At 41.6% G+C, this 27,167-nt stretch overlaps 2 protein-coding genes across 2 annotated transcripts in view; one reads left to right on the plus strand and one right to left on the minus strand.

Annotated features, from left to right (window-relative positions):
- Positions 1-1,693, minus strand: part of kiaa0895l — a gene marked incomplete at both ends in the record, with an annotated part of 6,565 nt that extends 4,872 nt beyond the window's left edge. Inside the window, 2 exons of the mRNA XM_079231230.1 lie at positions 1-18; positions 998-1,693. The exon at positions 1-18 is cut by the window's left edge and continues 126 nt beyond it. Of these exons, the coding sequence (XP_079087356.1) occupies positions 1-18; positions 998-1,693 (714 nt within the window). The remainder of the gene's footprint in view (positions 19-997) is intronic.
- Positions 1,694-2,907: 1,214 nt separating this feature from the next.
- Positions 2,908-12,399, plus strand: LOC306747459 (beta-1,3-galactosyltransferase 5; the record flags this gene model as incomplete). The annotated part of the gene is made up of 2 exons (XM_079230517.1): positions 2,908-3,050; positions 11,250-12,399. 2 exons carry the CDS (start codon positions 2,908-2,910, stop codon positions 12,397-12,399), a joined length of 1,293 nt encoding a protein of 430 aa, XP_079086643.1.
- Between the last annotated feature and the right edge of the window lie 14,768 nt (positions 12,400-27,167).

A 27,167-nucleotide genomic window follows, 5' to 3' on the forward strand; every position in this document is an offset into this window, starting at 1 on the left:
CTCCATGATTCCCACCGCCTGCAGTGGCACAGAAAACTCATCATCATCATCATCATCATCATCATCATCGTTGTATGAACTCCACAGGCTAAAGGAGGAGGAAGAGTGACCAGAAAGCAACCTCAGGTTCTGCCGAGTGAAGTCTATGCTTCATGTCTTAAAGCTGCATTCTCTCTCCTGACCACCAGGGGTCAACTCCTCTGGTTGTATAGAAGCATATGCTTCATGTGTTAAAGCTGCGTTCTCTCTCCTGACCACCAGGGGTCAACTCCTCTGGTTGTATAGAAGTATATGCTTCATGTGTTAAAGCTGCGTTCTCTCTCCTGACCACCAGGGGTCAACTCCTCTGGTTGTATAGAAGTATATGCTTCATGTGTTAAAGCTGCATTCTCTCTCCTGACCACCAGTGGTGACTCCTCTGATTGTATAGAAGTATATGTTTCATGTGTTAAAGCTGCATTCTCTCTCCTGACCACCAGGGGGTGACTCCTCTGGTTGTATATAAGTCTATGCATCATGTGTTAAGGCTGCATTCTCTCTCCTGACCACCAAGGGGCGACTCCTCTGGTTGTATAGAAGTATATGCATCATGTGTTTAGGCTGCGTTCTCTCTCCTGACCACCAGTGGTGACTCCTCTGGTTGTATAGAAGTATATGCTTCATGTGTTAAAGCTGCATTCTCTCTCCTAACCACCAGGGGGCGACTCCTTTGGTTGTATAGAAGTCTATGCTTCATGTGTTAAAGCTGCATTCTCTCTCCTGACAACCAGGGGGCGACTCCTCTGGTTGTATAGAAGTCTATGAGACCATAAATATGTTTACAATGTTTACTGAGGGAATAAATCAAGATACTTCTATACCACCAGAGGAGTCGCCCCCTGGTGGTCAGTAGTGAGAGTGCAGCTTTAAGACACTTCCTCGTCGGCTTCACTTCACAGAATCGGAGGCTGCCCCCTGATGACCTCACAGGTGACCCGTAGAGGTTCTGGTACCGTACCTGTTCGAGGAAGAGGCCCGATCCCTCTCGGTACTTGTCCAACACGCCCCTGGGCTCCGGCTGCGAGTATTCGAACTGAGGCTCGTACGTGTAGTCGGACTGGAAGAAGGTCTGCTTCTCCTGCTCCAGGTTCAGGGGCCTGAGGGCCACGAGCAGACAGGGCCTGGGCGGCTCGGGCAGCGACCTGCCGACCTCCCTCCTCGCTATGTGCGGCAGGGAGGTGGCGGGTCTCATTTGGCCCCGGCCGACCCGGAGCCCCGGCGGGTAGTTGACGGAGCAGGTGCTCTCGCTGCGCCGCATCCAGCCGCCCGGACCGCGAGCCGGCGGCGACGGGGCGGCTGAGCCGCTCCGCCACGGCGGCTGCACGATCCGCCGGTCCGCCGGCGGCTCCTGAGGCCACCGCAGCCGCTGGGACGTCACCTCCAGGCTCAGGGGCCGGCGGAGCGGCGGGCGTGGCGCGGCCCCGCCTCGCGCCGCCGACACCGACGAGGACGGCCTCCTCGGCGCTACCGGGCTGCTGTTCGTCTCCGCCGGAAGTCCATTGTGGGACGCCTTCTCCTTCTTCGCGACGTTGCTCCTCCTGGACCCGGCGGCGGCTTTGGGCCCCCGCACATCCGGCTCCAACGGGCCCCCGCTGCTCCCGACGCTCTCAACCTCGACCGGATCCATGAGGACTTCACCCGAGTCCAACACCATCACCACGGCCGCCCGGCACTGTGGACAGGACGGGTTCACGGTGCCGTTATTGTTGGTACGTGTCCGGTGTAATATGACTGCTGTATTAATATTAATATGTATATTTCATTTTACTTTTATCTAATTGTTTTTGACTTCCTCTATTAATCCGTTAATATTTCTCTCCTCTGGGGATTTCATGCAGATAATGTTTTCATAGTTTTAGTCCCTGCTGGAAGAAGTATTTATATCTTTTACTGAAGTACTAATACTAAAAGTCCTGCACTCAAACAAAGTAGAAGTATTGATCGTGCAATAAAATGTCATCTGATGCTTCTGTATTAATATTACTGCTCCATTAATATGTATGTAGTACAGTAAAAAATACAATATATACCTCTGAGATGTATTACAGTAAAAAGTACAATATATACCTCTGAGATGTAGTACAGTAAAAAGTACAATATATACATCTGAGGTGTAGTACAGTAAAAAGTACAATATATACCTCTGAGGTGTAGTACAGTAAAAAGTACAATATATACCTCTGAGGTGTAGTACAGTAAAAAGTACAATATATACATCTGAGATGTAGTACAGTAAAAAGTACAATATATACCTCTGAGGTGTAGTACAGTAAAAAGTACAATATATACCTCTGAGGTGTAGTACAGTAAAAAGTACAATATATACCTCTGAGGTGTAGTACAGTAGGCGTATATGGAATGAATGGAAATACTCAAGCATAGTACAAATACCTTAATCTTGTCATCTTTGTATGTCTGCTGACTGCATTTTCATACAAAGACGTTCTTTTAAATGTGAAGTCACGAGGAAGTTACACGATGGGGATTGAAAGTACTGCAATACTTTCATATTTAGCAGTTTTTCAAACTGGGTGTCGGTGGTAACACCCCAGGAAAATAAAAACAAAAACAGCTGAACACAAAGCACTGATCCTTTTGTTTTCACTCCAATAGAACCAGGGCTCAAATCCTAAAGAGTACCACTATAAGTACACCACTTGTGTAAATGTACATAAGTCAAGACCACACTCACACAAACACACACACACACACACACACACACACACACACACACACACACACACACACACACACACACACACACACACACACACACACACACACTGGTTGTTCTCATTGTTGCCGGTCGCTGTGTGAATAGGAGGAAGATGGAGGTGATGTCACTGCTGTGATTGGGATAGAGAACATATGGCAGCAGGTCAGTCCGTTAACGGCTGGTCGCGACTCACCGAGCAGCGCAGTCCCGGGACTCGACCTCGCTTCCGGCCGGTTCATTCAGTCATACCGGCTCCTCGCGGACCGGTGCGCGGCGGTGTGGAGCTGATGAGCGGGTAACGGGTCACTGCTGGAGCGGGGCCTGAGGCGCCTGCCTGGGCCGGCCAGGAAGCGGCGGATGTGTTGGAAGTTATGACGCTGCCATGACGTCATGACGTAGGACCCGAGGAAAAAGGACGGGAGCCCGCGATGCCCTTTTATGCACATTGTCTATATCTGTCGATATTTATATATAGGTACATATGTGTGTATATATATATATATATATATATATATATATATATATATATATATATATATATATATATATATATATATATACATATATATATATAAATATATATATATATAATATAGTGTTTTTTGAGTTAAGATATTATACATATAGAGATCCACAAGTAGCAGAAATCAAATGTATGTAATTCATTTCATTTAATGGTAAATATACTAAATCTACAAATGCAAAACAAAGAGGTGTTCAGATCAGAGTCAGAAAGGTTTATTTTTAGGTATGTTTGCGCATACGAGAAAGTTTTTCTTGGTGATTGGTGCATGACAATAAACACAGTTTATATAGTTTAAAGACATGGTTTTAAAAATGAAAATATGAACATTTACAATAGAACATGATAAATGGCAGGCGACTACATGACGGTAGCTCCCATGAATTTCACTACATTTCTGTCTTCATTTGTTGGTTTTTATCAAGGATTCAAGGATCATGTATTGTCAATATGCAACACAGGGACGCACAACTAAATGCAGTTGTGTCCCGTTGGTGACACAACAAACGCCTGACAAGCAAAACAAAAACAGTGGTGCATTCCTGTTGTGCATTTCTTTGAATGTGTAACAGTTCTCTGGGCAGATCAAAAGTTCACTTTCAACCTCTCATCCTTTTGAGGATTGTTATTGTTTTTCGTTGAAGCTTTTGACCCCATCAGACATCTGTCGTGGATGTGGACCACTAAGACCAGAAACATATGAATGCACTTCCTCACAGATTAGATTTACAATGTGAAGTCCACTTTAAAACAATACCCACATCATTTATATGCATGTTAATTATTGGTGTCTGCGATTGTTCGATTAGTTCTTCCAACAACTCTGAAAGGGCTTTCACTGCAAGTCTTCAGGGACAAACGATGTTGTTGTGCATCAACGACCATCACCTGAGTTGCACACGCGATGAGTGATTTAATTGATAAGAATTTATGCTTCTACCTATACCTTTCAGTCTTGGTTTTACTTATTGTATTGTATGTAATAAAGCTCAAACTCAAGAGGATGCCACCGAGAGATACCGTCTTTTTAGTGCAACATTCCCGCAGCAAAAAAACCAAAACACCACACAGTGAAAGTACAACTAAAAACACCCGATCTGTCTTTTTATTCAGATTGCAGAAGCCTCATCTTGACTTCGATGAAATAGCTTTAAAACCACTCTGGACCAGAGCAACGTGTCCCACGGTGTTTAAAATAGGCTCAAGAACACCGATCAGGCCGTTGTTTGGCTTTGTGAAGACGGATGTGGTTTCACGCATGTGCTGAACTAGTTCCTGCTAGTAATCCTTTCAAGCAGGAGATGGAGGATCCGGTCCCACAAATGCTTTTTGTTTGTTGTTTGTTTGTGGCTTTACACACCTGCACCGTGACCGCCATCAATCAGACAAACGCACAAAACCTGGAGAAAGAAACCAGCCGACCCGCAAACTAACGCCTTTATTTCTGCGCCCACGTGTTTTCAGTCAGGGATCAAGTCAGCGACTCTCCAAGTGTGAAACGTTTTCAGATCGATTTATAAGAATGATCATAATATCCTTAATATCCTAATATCCTTTTTTCACATACAGAGAGAAACACTGTGTGAATGTGTGTGTGTGTGTGTGTGTGTGTGTGTGTGTGTGTGTGTGTGTGTGTGTGTGTGTGTGTGTGTGTGTGTGTGTGTGTGTGTGTGTGTGTGTTCTGGAATGCATTTCAAAATAGCCCTTTTGATGATATTTTATTTAAGCTACAGTGTTACTTGCAGCTACAGCTATATATATATATATATATATATATATATATATATATATATATATATATATATAGACCACTTTGACAATCGAACACTTGAACTGAACTTGGTCACTTTAGCATTCACCTGGTGAAATATTACGTGCAATATGTTTAAGTACTTTTTTATATATACTTTTCTATTCAGTCTGTACATTAATATTCTACTGTTTTACTGCTTATTTATATTTATTTATATTACTTGTTTCTATTTCATTATTCTTTTATTCACTATATGCTGCTGTAATCCTGTAGTTTCCCCACTGAGGGACTAATAAAGGATTATCTTATTTTATCTTGTATACACTTTAGTGCATTACATTTACTCACAAATATAAACACAAATGTTTATATATTTTATTGTGAAAAACAATAGTCCAATAATAAAGAAATAAGACCGACAAAAACGAAGGAAAATATTAGAAATAAAAAGAAAAATAGAAATAATAACAAAAGTTGAAAAAAAGCAAAATAATAAAAATACAAAAGTAAATTATTTATTTTTTAAGATGGTGTAAATATCTTTAATAGTTGTCTAATATCTTTTTTATACATGTATCTTGTGTTGTTCTTCCACATATCTAAAACTATACATAAACGTCAGAATATTTATTCTCTGTAAAAGATCCTCAGCTGAAAAACAGTTTAAAGGATTAAATATAAAATGAGTTAGCGCTTTCCTGATTAAAAGTGGGAGGAGCTCCAGCGACAGGTGAGCAGCTTCTCACAGCTCCGAAAAAACACACTGAACAAACTGAAGACCACAAATCAAACATTTACAAACATGTTTTCTTTCAAGTTTTGTCCCAGTTTTGAAGGATACATCAGATGTGCACGCGGAGTGTGTGTGTGTGTGTGTGTGTGTGTGTGTGTGTGTGTGTGTGTGACCACAGACACACAACCTCTCTGCCTCTTTTTTGTGAACACTGCTCTTTTCATACTCGGAACACTTCTACTTCCTACACGTGATTTGCATTCTCTGATGACTCTCAGTGCTCATATTCACATGATATTCCCGCTCACGGGTTCTGTTTACACTTGACGGGTTAGTCAAGGATTTCAGACCCGCAGGTCAATTTTGTCAACATCAGCATTGAACGTGAGAGCGAGTGCACCTGTGCGGTAAAAACAAACCTCTCAGGAGGTCACACACCTGCCTGCACGAGGACCTTGTACCTGGTGTGTTGGGGGGAAGTTGGCCTGATTTATTTCTGACCTTTGGAACGGCTGCTGTGACACGGCAGCTCCTCTCCTTTCTCTTGGTGGTCTCGGCCTCTGACAGCGCTTGTCACATACCCCTACGAACGCGGGCGTTTCCAAACTTCTCCGTTGACGCCCGTCCACGCGAGGTCGTGACGCCGGGGGTTTTAAACGTATCCTCCGTTTACAGAGCTCTACGGCGTAGTGCGGACGCTCAGTGGGAACGCAGCAAAATATATGAGTTTCAAAATGGGAGATCTGAATCCCATTTGAATCCCATTTGGTTTTTTCAGCTTTTGAAACTAAAGTTCAAAACAGGTTGCATTTCCGGTTGTATAGAAGTATATGCTTCATGTGTTAAAGCTGCATTCTCTCTCCTGGCCACCAGGGGGCGACTCCTCTGGTTGTATAGAAATCTATGCTTCATGTGTTAAAGCTACATTCTCTCTCCTGACAACCAAAGGGCGACTCCTCTGGTTGTATAGAAGTATATATGCGTCATGTGTTAAAGCTGCATTCTCTCTACTGACCACCAGGGGGTGACTCCCTTGGTTGTATAGAAGTCTATGCTTCATGTGTTAAAGCTGCATTCTCTCTCCTGACCACCAGGGGGTGACTCCTCCGGTTGTATAGAAGTATATGCTTCATATGTTAAAGCTGCATTCTCTCTCCTGGCCACCAGCGGGCGACTCCTCTGGTTGTATAGAAGTCTATATAAGTGACTCTACTTCTCTTGATGTATTCCCTCAGTAAACATTGTAAACATGAGTTTATGTCTCAATCTCTAGTTTCAAGTCTTCTTCAATACAGCATGATGTTCATTTAGTAAATTATGGTCATTTAGAGTCAAACAGACCAGAAAGCAGGGGACGCTTTAGGGGGCGGGGCTACAAGGTGATTGACAGGTAGCACACGTCCTCAGATCCCTCGTTGTCGACGTAGATTCTCTGAAAGCGAGCTAAAAAGAAAACCTCTATCCTTCAGGGCGGCTCTGCCCAGAAATACAAATCGTTCTAGCACACACCACATGTCAAGTTACGAGAAAAATTCTATGACAGCCGGATGATGATATCTAATCTTTCGTACGTAACTATCAGTCAAATGTAAATACATGGATGAGAAGTTTATAAGTTTATATAAAACTTTTATGATCTGGTCCACAGACTTCTATTCTCTCTGCACCCACTCTGTCCAACGGCGCCACGACATGAGGTGGAAAAGGTCAGAGCGAAGGCGACACATGGAGCAGTAAAGCTGCTGGGAGGAAACCACAGAGAACCACAGAGGGAACCATAAAGAAGCATCGCTCTCTGTCCTCTGTCGGCTCTCACTTCTATCAGACTATTTACTCTGTTGATTGTTAAACGTTCCTTCTCAAGGTTCTTTCTAGGTTAGTTCTAAAGGTTCGTAAAGCTGTCAGACAAATGTAGTAACAAGTACAATATGTACCTCTGAGATGTAGTACAGTAAAAAGTACAATATGTACCTCTGAGATGTAGTACAGTAACAAGTACAATATGTACCTCTGAGATGTAGTACAGTAAAAAGTACAATATGTACCTCTGAGATGTAGTACAATAAAAAGTACAATATGTACCTCTGAGATGTAGTACAATAAAAAGTACAATATGTACCTCTGAGATGTAGTACAATAAAAAGTACAATATGTACCTCTGAGATGTAGTACAATAAAAAGTACAATATGGACCTCTGAGATGTAGTACAGTAACAAGTACAATATGTACCTCTGAGATGTAGTACAATAAAAAGTACAATATGTACCTCTGAGATGTAGTACAATAAAAAGTACAATATGTACCTCTGAGATGTAGTACAATAAAAAGTACAATATGTACCTCTGAGATGTAGTACAATAAAAAGTACAATATGTACCTCTGAGATGTAGTACAATAAAAAGTACAATATGTACCTCTGAGATGTAGTACAATAAAAAGTACAATATGTACCTCTGAAAGAAAAGTTGCACAAAGTGGAGAAACTCAAGTAAAATACTTCTTGTCATTTTGCCCTTAAATGCAGTTCTTGAGGAGCTGTACTTACATGGTACTTACATTCCACCACTTGTACTTAATGAATACTTCCTCTTCACTTAATGAATTCTTCCCCACCGCCACTTCTCGAGTGTCGGAAACACACAAAGCAACAATTCTAACATTCTGCCAAAAAATAAAGTAAATAGAGTAAATAGAGTAAAGGAACCTCATACTCCTCTTTACATAAAACAACCTGCTGCTGAGTCGGTACGATCACACACCCCAGCCTCCTCTTTCAACACACACACACACACACACACACACACACACACACACACACACACACACACACACACACACACACACACACACACACACACACACACACACCTTAAAGGCTCTGGAGCATTCCCGTCTTTACACCAGCTTAGAGGGGGGAAACAACACAGGGGGAGGGCCAACAAAGGTGTGTCTACAGGTAGAAGCGCCATGGTTACTTCAACAGCCCCAGAGCTGGCTGACAGCAGCGAGGAGCGCGCTCCGTTTCAGAGATGGCTGGATCTGGGAATCGAACGCTCGGAGATATGATTTTTTCAATATTTTTGTGCTGTTAGTTTGTCAGGCGACGAGTTGAGAGTCTCACTGCAACTGAGTGCCTCAAAGTCGAGTCATGACTTTTTCAGTGTCATGTTTCTTCTGCCCCCATTAAAAACAGTATATATATATATATATATTTATATATATATATATATATTTATATATATAAACAACGGACGACAATCAAGGTTTTTGGGAGTGTCAACATGCTGGAAAGTGTCCTTGCTACGGGAGGACAAAGGTATGTAATGTATTACATCACCTGTATTCATTAAGCCTTTTTCACGAGGAAGCAGAGAAGAGCCAGGAACTCATGGGGTCATTTATTAACTAGACTTTAACGTTTAATCTGTCGAACAAAGACATTTTTATGAGAAGTATTGTTCATTTACTTCCAGTACTAAATACATAAAAGAAGCATTACTGCAGTGGGAGAAGTATATATCATGTATACACAATATACACGCTCAATACTACTTGTATACTTTAGTTTCCATCAGACACTGGTGTTAGTATCACTTATTATACACTTCATGTTTTTACTCTGGTATTTGTTGTTGTATTTTACTTTTTCTATTTTAGTTGAAGTTTTTACTCTGTCTCTATTGTTACTTCAATGAAACTCTGGCTCAAGAACTTCCTCCAGGGTTAATAAAGTTCTATTTTATCTTATCTTAATACCGCACTGGTGGGAAAAGTACTTTACGTACTTAAGTAAAAGTGACAATTCTGCAGAAGGGGAAGTACTCCTTTATTGAAGTAAAAGCATTGGTGGAAGTATCTTGAATGTCAGATAAACAGCAACATTTCTGTCTCTATTCAGTATGTCCATGTTTATCACTAATGACTATAAGGAAGCGTGAGCATCAAGTGAGCGTGCTCATTGTTCCTCATGTTCAATGTTTAACGTTGAGATGTCAGCCGTGTAATTTGAACAGAAAACTGTTTTTGTTGCTGCTGTTTAACATTGCTCAAAATGCAAATAAATGCTGAAGAGAATGTAATTAATCGATAGGGTGCTCGAGGCAGTACTGTGTCTACAATAATGTACTGTTCAAGGGAGTTGTTAGGCCCTCCGCTGTGCGTCGGGCCTAACAACTCCCTTGAACAGTACATTATTGTAGACACAGTACTGCCTCGAGCACCTAATCGCTTTTATAATACGGGTACATGCAACCGCCATACACATACGGGGCTATAAAACTGACTGCCTGGTCAGTAAATCAGGCAGTCAGTCAGTTTTATAGTTTGATAGCAGGTGGAGGATGACACGCAGCCACCGATGTAAAGAAGTGCTCTCGCTGCTTCTGTCCGTCTTTTCTCCGTCATGTTTCTCCTCCGTGATGTTTACAGAACTTGCCTCGCGTCGGGAAATTACCGACGTAATTATCTCTCACTGGAAATGATCATGATTTTGTGGTCAAACCCTTTTCATTCCTCATCTCATTTTAGGGAGGAAGTGACGTGTGTGTTGTCGTTCGTTATGCTAGTGTGGGGGATGCTACGTGAGCTTGTTAGCTGTTCCGTTTGAGCTAACGTTGCTGTTAGCGAAGTTGCAATACTGTGAACACTCAAGCAAAACACCTGCAGGTTAAGGAAACCAACGTCTGCGGGTCGTTACTGCGGACGTTACAATATCAAAGTTTACACTAAACATGTTTGGTGACTGTCAAGCTTGAAATGACAACTAACGGTCACGCAATTTAAATCTACCTGTTACTTTAAGTGCGCACTCATATGGAACGCTCTAAATGTAAACAGGCTGTACAGTACTTTATGGCCGAATAAACTACACCTCGTGACTCACTCTCAACCAATCAGAATGCTTGATTTGATCTACCTGTATTATACATGCTCTCGGGTTTTAACCGATAAAGCTTGCTTTTGGCCTTAAACGGTCTTATACGAGGGCCTTTATCTGGTTCCTGCCTTATGGAAGGAGTTCCGCTGTCTGCTTCTTTACCATGGTTACAGACAGTATAACTCATCCTTGTGACCTTTAGATGTCCGATGTACAGACGGACCGCTCCCCTTTTCTATTTAGAATGTGACAACTTTGGAGTCAGAAAAGAGGAAGTTGGATAGAAAGAGGATAAATATCCATTGCTTTTAGAGTACGAGGCTCACTCTCATCCTGGGGTGTGCAGACTGTGTGAAGGGCAGACTAGCAGGGGAGCAGAGTCCGGGGCCTCGTAATAGGTATACATTTCATGTATGTGTGTAATTGCTAAATAAATAACCTTGATTGTAATATAACCTGTCCTGTCAATTCTTGAACACCCGAGGAATATCCCGTTGAGGAGGATTCTTCCCTTCAATACCAATGCAAATAAATGTAGTGGTGGAAAAACTACAACACGGTACGTGTACTTGAGTAAATACGTCCCTCTGTGTCCTCTCTGCTCTCAGCCAGGATCAGGATGCTGGGACGCCCCCGGAGAGCAAGAGGTGGTGTAGCTCCTCCCGCCGCTACTTCGTCTTCGTCGTCCTGGTGTCGACGGTGGTGTTGTTCTTCTACAACACAAACATAAGGGAAATGGTGCCTGAGTGGAACCCGACAAAGTGGGGGATGAGGACCAACGGCCACAGACAAAGCACCGTCCTTCCCAAACCGAGGGGTCCCGGCCACGGCACCAACGGATCTGAACCAACTGAGATCGTCCAGACTCCGAACCAGACTCAGGCGCAGACGGCAACTCCTTATAAATATCCTGGCCCCTACCTGGTGGAATACCCCGCCGAGTACCACTTCGTCATAAACGAGCCGAAGACGTGCGAGGAGCAGAAGCCTTTCCTGGTTCTGATGGTTCCCGTGGCGCCCGACAACAGGGCCCACCGCGACGTCATCCGCAGCACCTGGGGCGGCGAGCGCACGGCGTTGGGCCAAGCGGTGGCGCTGTTCTTCCTGATGGGGCTGCACGGCAGGGCGGGAACGGGAACGGGAACGCGGCAGCCCGACGGGCAGCTGCTGCAGGAGAGCCGCGAGCACCACGACCTGCTCCAGAGCGACTTCCTAGACTCCTACAAGAACCTCACCATCAAGACCATGGTGATGCTGGAGTGGCTGGACGCGCACTGTCCCGGCGCCGCCTACGCCATGAAGATCGACTCGGACATGTTTCTGAACGTGCCCAAGCTCGTCGGCATGTTGGCGAACGCTCCGAGGACCAACTACATGACGGGACTCGTGCAAGGCAACGCCGAGGTCCTGAGGCAGCGGGAGTCGAAGTGGTTCCTCCCTGTGGAGATTTACCCGTCGCCGGTTTACCCTCGCTACGCTTTGGGCATGGGCTACATTTTATCCCTCGACCTCCCGAGAAAGCTCGTGGAGGCCTCCAGACACGTTACAGCCGTTTACATCGAAGACGTGTTTCTGGGGTTGTGCATGAGGCACTTGGGCATGAGTCCCACCGACCCCCCGAACTGGAGTTATTTCCAGGTGGAGCCGCAGCAGTACAACCGCTGTGCGTACTCGCAGCTCGTAGCCGTGACTACGCACTCTTACGATGACCGCGTGAGTGTCTGGAAGGACTTCAAGAGGCCGGGTCAGTACTGCTGACCTGCAAACATAACCACGGATAAAGAGGGACTTCATATATTTATTATTATATCAATTATTACATCAAATCACCGCTTTGCCTCCGGGCCGCTGTGTTCTTTTGGATCATCGTAACCAGGCAGTGCCGTCATTAGCTTCAGGTATCTATGTTTCTAGTTTGTAGAAAGTCTTCTTTACTTACAGATGTTGTTTAGTTTTGCACACAGAGAATTATATATTTATATAAACTACAGTTAAAATAATAAAGATGTTATATTTATGTTTTTCTTTCAATAATAACAATTTTAACAGACTTAATTGACTTTATTAAATAGTCAATAACTCTCAAAATAATGAGAAATTCTTTTTTTAAGACACGGAAAAGCTTCTAAATTCACTAGAGGGACGTTCACTGGCCTGTTTTATGGCGGACAATAAAATCTCTTCCGCTTATGTTAAACAGTTATTTCAGGCATCGAACCAAAAACACACAAGATAAAAAATACCTTCAGAGACGAGGAAGCAAGAAGTGCAACAAAGATGACTCACTTCTGGGCTTTGGGACTCATTCCTGCAGCGCTCTGAAGCTCTAAAGCTCTAAAGCTCTGAAGCTCTGAAGCTCTAAAGCTCTGAAGCTCTAAAGCTCTGAAGCTCTAAAGCTCTAAAGCTCTGAAGCTCTAAAGCTCTAAAGCTCTGAAGCTCTAAAGCTCTAAAGCTCTGAAGCTCTAAAGCTCTGAAGCTCTAAAGTTCTAAAGCTCTGAAGCTCTAAAGCTCTAAAGCTCTAAAGCTCTGAAGCTCTAAAGTTCTAAAGTTCTAAAGCTCGAAAGCTCTGAAGCTCTAAAGCTTTGAAGCTCTAAAGCTCTGAAGCTCTAAAGCTTTGAAGCTCTAAAGCTCTGAAGCTCTAAAGCTCTGAAGCTTTGAAGCTCTAAAGCTCTGAAGCTCTGAAGCTCTAAAGCTCTGAAGCTCTAAAGCTCTGAAGCTCTGAAGCTCTAAAGCTCTGAAGCTCTAAAGCTCTGAAGCTCTGAAGCTCTAAAGCTCTGAAGCTCTAAAGTTCTAAAGTTCTAAAGCTCGAAAGCTCTGAAGCTCTAAAGCTTTGAAGCTCTAAAGCTCTGAAGCTCTAAAGCTTTGAAGCTCTAAAGCTCTGAAGCTCTAAAGCTCTGAAGCTTTGAAGCTCTAAAGCTCTGAAGCTTTGAAGCTCTAAAGCTCTGAAGCTCTAAAGCTCTGAAGCTCTGAAGCTCTAAAGCTCTGAAGCTCTAAAGCTCTGAAGCTCTAAAGCTCTGAAGCTCTAAAGCTCTGAAGCTCTAAAGCTGTGATGCTCTAAAGCTCTGAACAACTCACCCAAAGCTTCATGTGCCTCACCGCTTTGCCTGCGGGCCGCTGTGTTCTTTTGGATCATCGTAACCAGGCAGTGCCGTCACTAGCTTCAGGTATCTATGTTTCTAGTTTGTAGAAAGTCTTCTTTACTTACAGATGTTGTTTAGTTTTGCACACAGAGAACAAACAGCATGTGCGGTCTTCAACCAGACCGACAAAGATCCCTCTGAGCAGCAACATTTCAGTTATTCTGGATTCTTTTCTGTTTTTATTGTTTATTTATAGTACTTGTTTTGATCTCGTTTCTTTTCCCCATGTCTCTGGTTTGCACTAAACCCTCTGCCGCTGTAAATCCTGTACATTTCTCCGAGGCGGGACGAATAAAGGATGATCTTATAACATATCTTATAATATATAATAGCTAAAATTATTGCTGCATGGAGACAATTTTCAATCTTATGTATTTTATTTATTGTGTGCTTTCCCTCAAAAGCAATGCTCATGACTGAAAATGTGACACTTGCTAGTTACTACACCTTGATGTCTGATGAACTCTCGACATTTTGGTAGCAACTACAAATTGTTTGGACATTTTTGGGGATCTTTTCACGAGCACAAACGAGCGGCTCGAGTGTGATAGAAGGGCTGAAGCTGAAGCTCAGGAAAGGCGTGCTTAGCAAAGACATATCTGAGTGCCAGCGTAGAGTTGTTGAGCAAAAGTTGAAAGGACACGCTCTTGAATGAAGATTAAGGGAAACTAACTCCATAAGAACTGGTCCAACCAGACCATGAAAGGTGTGAGAAGCTCGAGTTGCTCTCAATGTGCGGGGAAAGAAAAGGAAATCTCAAGACAAAGAGTTTGGGAGGATGTTTCCGTAACCAGAGATAAATAAGGAATAATTCCGCAGAGGTAATATCTGTGTGCTCAGAGGGAAACCTCAAGTGTATATGTGTTGGGTTTCAACCTTATACAAATACTGGAACCACAACAAGGGACACTGCGGGATGAGTTCATCCTAACAGTTTCTTGTTTTTTGAAGCTGGTGTTTTTTTTCTCGCCGGAAGACATTTCTTCCCCTGAGACGTGTGGAGACTCGTCACGACCCTCGGAGCAGACGGGCATTGTCGCTCCACACTGGAGGAAATATGTTGTCCCGATGTTATCTGACAGCTTTTGTGAAGCTGCTGCCGCCGGGTTTCTGTTGTCACTGCGACACACAATGTGCAAAAACTATTTATTTACACGTCTGAAATCTGGGTTAACGGGAGGCGCTACAAAAACATTGTTGTTTTTAATGCTCTAATAAATGTTGGGCTATTTTGTAACATGTCTTTTGGAAAGAAAACACTTAAAAAATACACATTCAGGGTTTTATTTTACTATTTTGTCTGTTTTCGTCTGTAGATTTCTCCTAAATTCTTCAAAAGTTACCCTTACATAATGCCTCATTTGCATATTTAAACATAACATGTCATAACACCTGTAGCACAATAACCTTCGGCTCTCATATGTTTACAAAAGGAAACAAGAATTTGGAAACCTGATTTCAGGTTCAAGTTGAGAGTGTATGTAAAAGTGTATGTAAAGCACATTGTTTTTAAAAGAGCAGCTATTTTGCATTATGTAAACATACATTTCCAGAGCACGTAATAATGAAAGTAATTGTCGGTACTCATGGTGACTTCTATTATTTGTTTTTTAGTTAAAAACATCCAGTAATAACTTAGTAATGAGTTATTATATAATAAAAATCCTCCTCCTGTTACACAGTAAATCATTTCATCTGCTGCTTATGTTTGTTTGTGGGTTTTTACTGCTTTTATCACTCTTCATAGGACTTCATTAGAGCTGCAACTAACGCTTATTTTAATAATCGATTAATCGGTTGATTATTTTTTCGATTAATTGATGAATCAGATAAAAAAATGTTTTTATCAAAAAAGCGTTCATTGGAAATGAACGCTTTTTTGATAAAAACAACCCTTTATTTAAAAACAGAAGTGACAGTGCAAAACATCTTCAGAAAGTGCATAAACAGGTTGCTCCTTGAACATCCCTGAGCTGTTAATTAAAACAACAAAATGGACTAACACTAAAAACATACACATCTATGCTTTACATCTGCCAAATTTGAGCCCTTTTTACTGTAATTGATCCCTCCAGAGGCTGCATTTACATACCCTGCGTTATCAATATTCTTATATATAATATTCTTATTATCCATTCTGCATAATGAGTCATTTAACTTTAACGACTGAGTACCAAACTCTTCTTAATTATAACCAAACCTTAAGCTTCCCGTTGTCACATTATAAAAAATATATATATTTTTAGATTCAGTACTTACACTTCACGTCACTGTTTCCAATGTCCCCCCGAATGAAACTGAGACGGCCTCGAACCATTTTAAAGTTTTCTTTTCTTCAGTATAAAAGTAATACAGTGGACGTTTTCTCAACTGTTTTGGGCACATTGCTAACTCTGAGTGCTAAAATCACAGCAAAGTGCACTCAAACAATACAACACTCACACACTTGAGCTGTAGCTCAACCATTTACAAAACTATATACACAACAAAATTCAAAGCATCGGGTCGATCATTGTCTATTTTCATGTATGAGCCCGTAGACTTTAAACATCAGATCAGGTCTCTGGTCCTCTGGCACCCTCCGGAGCAAGTCGCCCACCATTTGTCCGAACCTGGAGCACTCATCATCCTGCAGTAGCTTCTGCTGTACCTCCATCCTACGTTCGTCCAGGTTTGCCATCCGCTTAGCAAACAGATCGTCCTGCTTAGCAAACAGGTCGTCCTGCTGGTCCCTCTTCCTTTTGGACCGAGTCACGGGGGACTCCACTGGGGAAGAAGCCGGTGGCCTGCTAGTTGCACGCAAACCCGCTGTGACAGACCGGGGCGGCTCGGTGGGCGACGGCGATGCAGATGTAGAGGCCGTCTCGCTCTCTGATGAACCGCACGACGTCTGTGTTTAATGAAAGAGTGGATGCTTGATTAGTCTGTGTTTGTTTACAACCAGTAGTCAGTATTATATGTTGTTAATGTTTAACGTTAAGCCTCATTTATGGTTCTCCGTCAGGTCGACGCCGTAGCTACGCCGTCGACCTGACGGAGAACCATAAATTAGGCTTTACACATAACCGATGATGTAGCTTTAATAACAGGAAACACATACCTTTGCCTCGTAATTTGAATCCGTTTCGCGGTGTTTCACGTGTGGTGCCAGCCATGACAGGAAATTATAAAAGGCAGGCACTTTTTGGGCGCCTGGGTCGCCATTTTTTGTTGCGAGTTTTTTCCGCAGCCGGACATATTTGTCCCGGAGGTTCTTCCACCTTCTCATGCACTCGGCGACCTCCAGCCCCGTGTTTTGGGCGATTTCTCTCCATGAGTTCATTGTTATTTTGCAGTCTTTGTAATCCTTCGAAGAAAAGTTGTAAAGGTGGTAATATTTCCTGACCTCCTCGATGATTCTTTCTTCTGCTTGGTCCATTGTTCCTACCGGTCCACATACAACAACTTTAAAAAAATGGCGGCGTAAGAAGACAGACCGGAAAAAGCAACTGCCGGAAATGACGTTCTGAGCGGACCAATCACAGCGCTTGCGGTCTGCGTCGACGACGTAGCTACGGCGTAGGGGTCTGCGTCGACCTGACGGAGAACCATAAATTAGACTTTATTCGGCCTACTTTTAATGGTGGCAATTTGCCAGAATATAAACAAATATAGGCTAAAAATAAAAGGAGGTAAAGTTGTAGCCCACAGCTAAACTACTTCCGGTGTAGTTCCAAAATATCAAATCACAATTATCTCCCAAGTAAAATTAAGAATTATTATAACTCTTCTAATATAATATTTCTAATATTAGTGAAATTACCTATCTGACACTTTTTTTTACGTGAAAAGTAATGAAATTAAATTGTTTGGCTTTGATTTAGATGAAGGAGACTACAAAAGACACAACAAGACAAAAGACACAAAGAAAACCTTTTATTTCATGTGTGTGCCTTCACACTTTATAAAAGCCTAAATGACAAACCTACATTCAACTATTCACTGGCCCGGAGAAGAGGGATGTTACATTACTTAACATCTAATTGGTTCATTCCCTCCTGGTTTCATAAATCAGGATCAAGGGTTAAAAACACATCACGAAATATCGTATAGTGGAAAACAATCTACTAATAAACCTAAACTAGTAGATTAATGGTCACATTTTAACCTCCAGAGGAGCTTTACACATTTAATCCAGCAGAGGCCGACATTCACAGTTGTAAAACCAAGGTGACTTCAGTGGAAACATCAACATTACATTTGTTCACAGTAAAACAAATTTAATAAATATAGACTTTTTTTTTTAAATAATCAAAAAGTTTTTGACAATCCTCACATTTCGTCTAACAAGGCTTACGTCAAATGTAAAACACATAACGTAACTTAAACGAGGCGTTTGATGTTTTACAGTTTTTTTAAATAAATTAATTGAAGTAACGCGTGTGTGACGTGTGTCCAATGCTGTCCCGTTTTAAAGGAATAGCTCGACAATTTGAGAAATATGCAAGTTTACTTTCCTGCCGTGAGTAAGATTACCACTTAAACCTGAAGCCACGGACTGGAGAGGCTTAGCTTAGCATAGCTTAGCATAAAGAGTGGAAACAGGTGGGAACAGCTAGCCTGCTTCTGTCCAGGTGTAAAAACAGTACATTTTCCTGGATTTTTACGTGTGCCGGAACTATTTGTCAATTTGCCGTTCTTGTTGTCCTCATGGCGTCTTTTTCCTTTTTTTCTCTCCAATTGTTCCCAATAAAGAGAGATCAAATGGTTCTATACAACCAAAGGAGTCGCCCCCCGGTGGTCAGGAGAGAGAATGCAGCTTTAACACATGAAGCATGTACTTCTATACAACCAGAGGAGTTGCCCCCTGGTGGCCAGGAGAGAGAATGCAGCTTTAACACGTAAAGCATATACTTTTATACAACCAGAGGAGTCGCCCCCTGGTGGTCAGTAGAGAGAATGCAGCTTTAACACATAAAGCATAGACTTCTATACAACCAGAGGAGTCGCCCCCTAGTGGTCAGGAGAGAGAATGCAGCTTTAACACATGAAGCATAGACTTCTATACGACCGGAGGAGTCGCCCCCTGGTGGTCAGGAGAGAGAATTCAGCTTTAACACATGAAGCATAGACTTCTATACAACCAGAGGAGTCGCCCCCTGGTGGTCAGTAGAGAGAATGCAGCTTCAACACGTAAAGCATATACTTCTATACAACCAGAGGAGTCGCTCCCTGGTGGTCAGGAGAGAGAATGCAGCTTTAACACATCATATACTTCTATACAACCAGAGGAGTCACCCCTGGTGGTCAGTAGAGAGAATGCAGCCTTAACACGTAAAGCATATATTTCTATACAAACAGAGGAGTCGCCCCCTGGTGGTCAGGAGAGAGAATGCAGCTTTAACACACACTGGAGATCGCCGCCTGCTAACAGACATGTACACGCCGTCCCTGACGCGTCCAAAACTGACGCCAGAGCGTCTCAGTTTGCAGCTTAGTGACCAAACGTCTGCGTTTGAGTTGTCGGTGCGAGAATGGGTGGTACATTTGGTCGAGTACTGTACTTAAGTACTACTTTGAGGCACTTGTACTTTACATTTCCAACAGACAAACATATGTAACTAATGCCACCTTTACATATCACATAGAAGGAGATCAATTTAATGATTCTTTGTGGTCGGTTGATAAAGAATCCGCACCGACGCGAGCGCACCAGTGTCTTGGATCATTCGGCGTACTTGGGCACGGCACACGTGCAGCCCACCGGCACCTTGATGACACCTTTGTTCACCAAGAACTTGTTTGGGTCCCGTGGGCACCGAGTCTTCCTCATGACCACCAGCGACGCAAACACGGGCACGGAGTTGTAGCGCATGTCTTCACGCCGGTTGATGATGCAGCCGTCACAGAGACACTCGGCAAAGGGGATCTCCTGAGGGATCCGGTTGTCGTCTTTGTTGAGTCTGAAAGGAGACGATCGCACAACACAGACCAACTTCAGGCGGAGCGATTTACGTTTGTATTTGTTCTCCATTGTGAATTGTTTCTTATTCTTATTTTAAGCCCAAAATGTCCTTTCTGTGATTGCAGGCACTGAGCTGAATGCAGGGAAATACTATTCAAAGGTAGGGCTGCACAATTTATCTTTTTTTTTATCAACAATCTCAATGTCAACAAATACTGCAATATTACACGAAGGGAGTATCGGTAGAAAACTGCACTTTAAAATGTAACTACCGCTCTTTTTTTTTACTTTGTGCTTTTTGTGTTTTAGTTTCTTTGTGTTACATTTGTTCAATAAAGGGAATAAGAAGTCAAATGCGTATTTATTTATTTATTTGTGGAATTCTGATCAAAGCAAAACTGAGTACACTTTAATATCTGTTCATTCATCGCAAGTAATATCATGATATTCAATAAAGTAGTCGCATATTTTTCCACATTTCCTAGTTATTCCCAGTCTGCATTATTGCATTATTAGTATTATTATTATGTTTATTATTATTATGCATTATTATTTCTACTTTAGTAAAAGTACAAAGGTACTGGCATCGTAATATCATTAAATTATGGTACCAAAAGTAAAAGTACTCACTCTGATCTAATATTTATTAATCTGAATGGGCCATTCTGCAGCATGCAGTTTTACTTTTGGTACTTTTAGTTTATTTCATAGCTAATCTTATTTTACTGGAGTACTTCTTCCACTACTGCAGTATTTCTGCTTTACTTGAGAACTTTTACTTGAAACAGAGTAATACTTTTGTACTTCTAAATATTTATTTTCTTATTGTAGTACATGTGCTTATAACATGTATTTTGAACTCTTCATATTGCTTCTTTAATAAGTAAAAGGTCTCTGTACTTCTTTCACTTGTGCAGTATTTATACTTGTAATGCAGGACTTTTACTTACTTACTTAACATATATTCACATTGTTGCATTACCTTAAATTAAGTAAAATATCTGAATACTACTTCCACCCCTGCAGTATTGTTACTTATACTTCTAACATATTTTCACATTGTTGTATTACCTTAAATTGAGTAAACTATATGTACTTATTCCATCTATGCAGCATTGTTACTTATACATATAAATATCTGAGTACTTCTTCCACCTCTGCAGTATTCTTGTGAAAGCGAGTTCTCCTCATTCGTGATAACGGTGAGCGCGTTTGTCCCTCCGCGCTGTCCGTAGATGCTGCCACTCACCTGTACGTCCACGGGGACACGGAGCGGCCGCTCAGGTCTCCTCCGCGCGTGGCTGCGGCCGTCTGCGCGCAGGTCCGCGCGTCCTGCGGCAGGTTGGGGACCCTCATCCGGCCCCAGAGCCTCCTCTGGAACCGGTCCAGGGACCTGCTCACCTGCTCCGCGCTCACGCACCTGGCGGCGGCAGACATGTGGTCGTTGAAGATCAGCAGCGAGATCTGTGAACGTGAAAACACAAACGTTAGGCTCACAGCTGCGGGCGGACTCCTCAGGTAGAAAGTGCGCTCCCTCTGGCCGCGGGCAGCATTACCATCTGCAGACTGACAAGTCTTGTCATCCTGAGCCCGGAGGAGATTGAGTGAGTCCTGCAGCTCCATTGGACGCAGTATTTATACACCATCCATACATGTGCAGGCTGCTGCTTGAATGGGGAAATCTTTGTAATCGCACTATTTCCTTTTGCTGAATTCCTGTGTCAACGAAAGAGAAACATCAGCATCGTGGCCCCGCCCACCAGCCCTGGGCGTTTTCTCTCATCTCTGAGCTTAAAAACGTAATTTAATGCATGTTTAATATCACGCATTTATGATCAAAAGTCCCGCGAAAAGTCTGTTTGTTCCTCTGTAAACGCAGCATTGTGTGCATGTAGTATATAAGTAAACATTATTTACTTTATTTTAAATTATATTACTTTATAATAAATTATTTTGACTATTTCTCACATCATCCTCAGCTTCATTCTTATAGCACATTTCTAACACAAGCAAAAAATGAACATAAAAACATCATTAAATCAATTAAGATTTTTAAAAATTAGCTAAAATAAAATGTAAATATAGACAAAAATTATAAATAAGTTGCTCTCAAATGCAACAAAGGAAATAAACATATTTATCCCAATGTGGTCGATTATTTATTCATTTATTGTCTTAGAATGTCTTACTGTTGTTGTTTCTAATTATTCTTTATAGTTCTTATATAGTTTTGAATGGATGAGAGAAGCATGAGAATGTGCTTCAACTTTATACACAACATTTCAGATTTATATGATTTATCTAAAATGTATATTTTCACATTTATTATCCAAACCACTTATCTTCCTCAGGGTCGCGGGGTCTGATCCCAGCTGACATTGGGCGAAGGCAGGGTTCACCTGGACAGGTGTCCAGTTTATCACAGAACCATAAAGACAGACAACCGTTCACACCTACGGGCAATTCAGAGCCTCCAATTAACCGGAGCTGCATGGTTTTGGGAGGAAGCCGGAGAATGCGCGTTGCCACTGGGAGAACATGCAAACTCCACACAGGATCGGGGGTTGAACCCGGGCCTCTCGCTGCGCGGTGACAGCGCTCGCCACTGCACATACCGTGCAGCTCTCACAAAGAGATCCTTACTATAAAGGTGCAGCATGTAGTTTCTGGTGCCATCGAGTGGTCGGGTTGAAGATTGCAACAGACTGAAACTTCATCCGAAACTTCATCCGACTCGTGTCGGAGATCTCCGGGAGCCGACGTGAAAAGGCGACCGTTCCTCTCTGGAGCCAGTGTTTGGTTTGTCCATTCTGGGCTACCGTAGAAACATGGCCGCCGGCTTTGAGAATACGATTAGATATCCGCGTCTCATTCTACCATCAGAAAAAACAACGATTCTTATTTTCAGGGGATTGATGTAAATGATAGGCGAAAGAAAACATGCTTATTAATAATATATTAAATTTCAAATAGATCCTCCCTAAATGCTTTACACTGTTGCTTTAATATAATTCAAGTATATATATTATAAACAATTGTTGTATACCATAATCTATGGTATTCTCCGATGAAGTCATACATTTATTAATTATTTATGAGCTCCACTGTTACCAGCTGGAACATATTTATATAAATACATATATACATACACACACACACTTCGGGAGTATGTATGGTCCACATACAAATAGCACACGATATAAGGAGTATTCATACATTATTCATCATGCTTTCATTTTTTTATTTAATGATTGACACACTACCCTTCTATGTTATCATATGGGTTCATTTGTTTGTTCACATATCTAGTTTATTTATGTTGTTGGTATTTTAGTGCTTTTATTTCTATTTATTTAAAAACATGTAGTGTATTTAAAAATGCTGACTCTGATGCAATGCAACATTTCCCCACTAATGACACCCATAGTTACACAGTTCAGTGCGCCGTTGACCTCAGATGCAGGTGAGGAGAAAACAAAACACCCGGTGGACTTTGGCACACACATGACGACACCGTTCCTCTGTAGAGTTGCCCCACATGTCTCCTCCCCCTCGGATCCTGGCAGATATAAATGCTCTGCAGTCTGCATTTAGACACACGGAGAGCAGCTCGCTTCATTTCTCAACAAGATCACTAAAGTCAAACGGGGAGTAAACAGAAAACCCCAGAGCACCAAGAACATCAGGTTGAGTTGCATGTGTTTGCATTTCCAGTACAATGTTTACTATACATATGTAATCAGTGCACACAAAGACCTGCCGACTTTAAATCACACCACTGTCACGCTATCTCGTGTTTTTTTGTCTATATTCTTGCTGCGTTCCTATTTTTATTCTATTATCATTAAGTTGTTTAAACCTCTTACTTCTTTCTTTTACTTTATTTATTTGAACTTTTTCTGTCCTGCAACAACATTTCCCAACCATGGTGGGGCTATAGTCACCAGAAAGATTCATCCTCTGGAGAACATGAATGTCTATTCAAAGTTTCATGGCAATTCATAGAATTTTTGTTGAGATATTTCTGTATACTGCTGACTCGGCTAATTTAAAAGAAAGGAATGTTCTAGCACCTTCAGGAAGCCTCTCAGGGAAATGCTGATTGTCCGAGGGGATTTCCCAGTTACATCATCAACTTGTACTTTTTTTCAATGGCAGCCATCAAGAATGAATCATTGTCTTTGTCGAAACAAAACTGTTGCTCGTTATATTTAACATCCAGCTGTCTGGCATGCGTTGCGTAATTAAATAACAATAATACTGTAAATACAGTCCAGTCGGAATGTTTTGTTGAAAATGTAAACTACGGATACGTTGAATGTGGACGTAGTACAACGCTGTTACGTGGATCAGTATAAGAGTTACGTTACATTGTTACGTTACATTGTTACATTACATTGTTAAGTTATTACATTACATTGTTACGTTATTACATTACATTGTTACGTTATTACGTTACATTGTTACATTACATTGTTACGTTGTTACATTAGATTGTTACATTATTATGCTACATTGTTACGTTACATTGTTACACTACATTGTTACGTTAATACGTTACATTGTTACGTTATTACATTGTTACGTTATTACAAGAAAAAAGGAAAATGTGCAAACTACGGAAAGTTATTATGTTAAGTTGTTACGTTACATTGTTGCATTATCACGTTAAGTTGTTACATTAAGTTCTTACATTACGTTATAAAACATATTTATGAAACTTGTGTGAACAGCCTGTTCTCGTCTAACGTTCGTAGCTTTACCTAATTCGTAAATATCCCGTGAAATTATTTCATATGTAATCCATGTAATCATGAACTAAGAATAAAGACTGCAAAAAGCCCGCACACGGCAGGTGGGTCATGCAAACACCAAGCTTTCCACCAGGTGACCTTTGTTAGTGTAAACAAAGCAGTCAACATTGATTTATTTGTCACTTAACCTTCCTACTTAAGTAACGTCCCTTTTGTAGTGATTTCAACCCAAACCATGATGTGTACCATGACACGTAAAAGCACATGAAATGGGAAGTAACTCTTTCAGAAGATGTCATTCGATCTGTTTCCTGAGGAAATGTCGACATTCTAGGAGGTTGCTGTAAATGTAACTTACTCATTCACAAAATGTCTTGAGGTTATTTTGATCATCTTTTGCTGTTCTGTAGATGTGTAGACATATATAGACACGCAAAGCTATTTTTAGTTATTGTGTTGCAACACCTTTGATTTAGTACAGGCTGTTGCAACACAGGTCAAACAGGCTGAGGACATCTTTTGGCAAACATCCAGACGCAGCTATGAGGACTCAGTGATACTGCTCTCCATGTGTCGTCAGCAGTGGAACGCTGTGCAATTCCACGCGCACCAAATAAACAGTGTGCAACATTTCACCTCTACCTCTGGGTCCACGCAATCTAAATGTACACTCATCCGGTGTATATACAGTATATTAAGCAATTAAACAGCTAAACAATGAAATCCAACTGCTGACAGCAGGGCAAGAATAAGCGAAATGTAACCCGATTTTTTTCTTAAGGGTGGAGGAGTGACGTAGAGATGCTTTAAGGTCTATTTGACTCTAATATGCCGCATAGTGTTAATAAATCTACATATAAAACAATAGAAACAAATTGAGAGTATTTTTCCTATAGTCAATAATGAACTTTTAAACTCAATACATCATTATTTATAGCTTAACTACACAGATTAATGTGATTTTACTGCATTGTTTTTTTGTCTTTTTATGAGAATTATCTGGAATTCAAAACTTTTGTTTAGAAGCAGAAAAGGCAGAGGAGCTGATGGCCAGGTAGAGGACAAAGGTTTCGTGTCTATCAGGTGATCCTCACCACCTGGGTGGCCGTCCAGCTCACATAGCTGACATTCCTCAGGGCCACAAACACCAGTGATGTCATGTGGGGTGATGCAAACTGGCTGCAATCTCTTCCTCCTCTTCCTCCTCCTCCTCCTCCTCCTCCTCCTCCTCCTCCTCCTCCTCCTCTTTCTCGGTATAAATGTGTGCCTCCTGTATTTAGCCTCACAGAAGCTCAGCCCTCAGTAAAGCAGCCGTGTGACACCTCCAGTGTGAGATGGACACACATTCTCCCTCAAAACCCAACTATTTAAATCTGGTTGTACCTGTGATCCATTGTTTAATTGTTTTATAATGTTTTTTTGTTACTGTTATAATGTTATTTATTTGCTTTTGTTTTTATTGTTATTGCTTTGACTGTTTTTTGTTTTGAGTATCTTTTTAACCAATATAAAACCAACCTATTTTTAGGCCTCTATAAACTATAAAGGGTGTATCTCTGCAACCACTAGGGCTATTTGAATAATGTTGGTGTTATAATAAAATGTACACATGTGAGATTTTGTTCAGAGGTCTAAATATCAGTCTATATGTTACTGGTTAAGAGTAAATGAAGATGACAGAAAAACAATGAAAAGGTTTCAGGTCCGCCTATAAAAAAAATCACTTTCAGGATGATTATTTCTTTGAAATGATGCAGCTGTAAGGTCCAACTCTAACCCAAATCATAGCTCAATATGTGAACATTCTCTAACCCAAATCATAGCACAATATGTGAACATTCTCTTACCCAAATCATTACTCCATATGTGAACATTCTCTAACCCAAATCATAACTCAATATGTGAACATTCTCTAACCCAAATCATAACACAATATGTGAACATTCTCTAACCCAAATCATAGCTCAATATGTGAACATTCTCTAACCCAAATCATAGCTCAATATGTGAACATTCTCTAACCCAAATCATAGCTCAATATGTGAACATTCTCTAACCCAAATCATAGCTCAATATGTGAACATTCTCTAACCAAAATGATAACTCAATATGTGAACATTCTCTAACCCAAATCATAGCTCAATATGTGAACATTCACTAACCCAAATCATAACTCAATATGTGAACATTCTCTAACCCAAATCATAGCTCAATATGTGAACATTCTCTCTGCAAAGGTTGACTTTGATAAAGTGAAGCAGAACAAAGTTGGAGAGGGTTTAGAACAGAGAACATTCAGGCAAGACATCATGCAGGTTCACCAGAACCTCCTTCAGCTCAGACTCCAGCAGAGACTAGTCCACCGTTGCCTCTCTGGGATATATATATATATATATATATATATATATATATATATATATATATTCCTGACATTATCCCTTTGGGTGAACTATTCCTTTACTTTCCGGACGTTTCCCGACCCTCTGCGACCCTAAAGCTAAAGCAGGTGTTTTTCCTGCGACAGGTAACTCTCTGATTCTGAGAATCCCACCGACTGTGACGCCGGTCCAGTTTTCACTGTGAATAAAAGCGAACGATGTTGGAGGGAAATAATGAGATCCAGTTACACGCCGGGATCCGCCTCTCTGCTGTGCTCTCTCAGCGTCTCTCTCTCTCTGGATTACCAGC

This window comes from Taurulus bubalis, assembly GCF_910589615.1.
Source record: "Taurulus bubalis genome assembly, chromosome: 15".
Taxonomy (NCBI): domain Eukaryota; kingdom Metazoa; phylum Chordata; class Actinopteri; order Perciformes; family Cottidae; genus Taurulus; species Taurulus bubalis.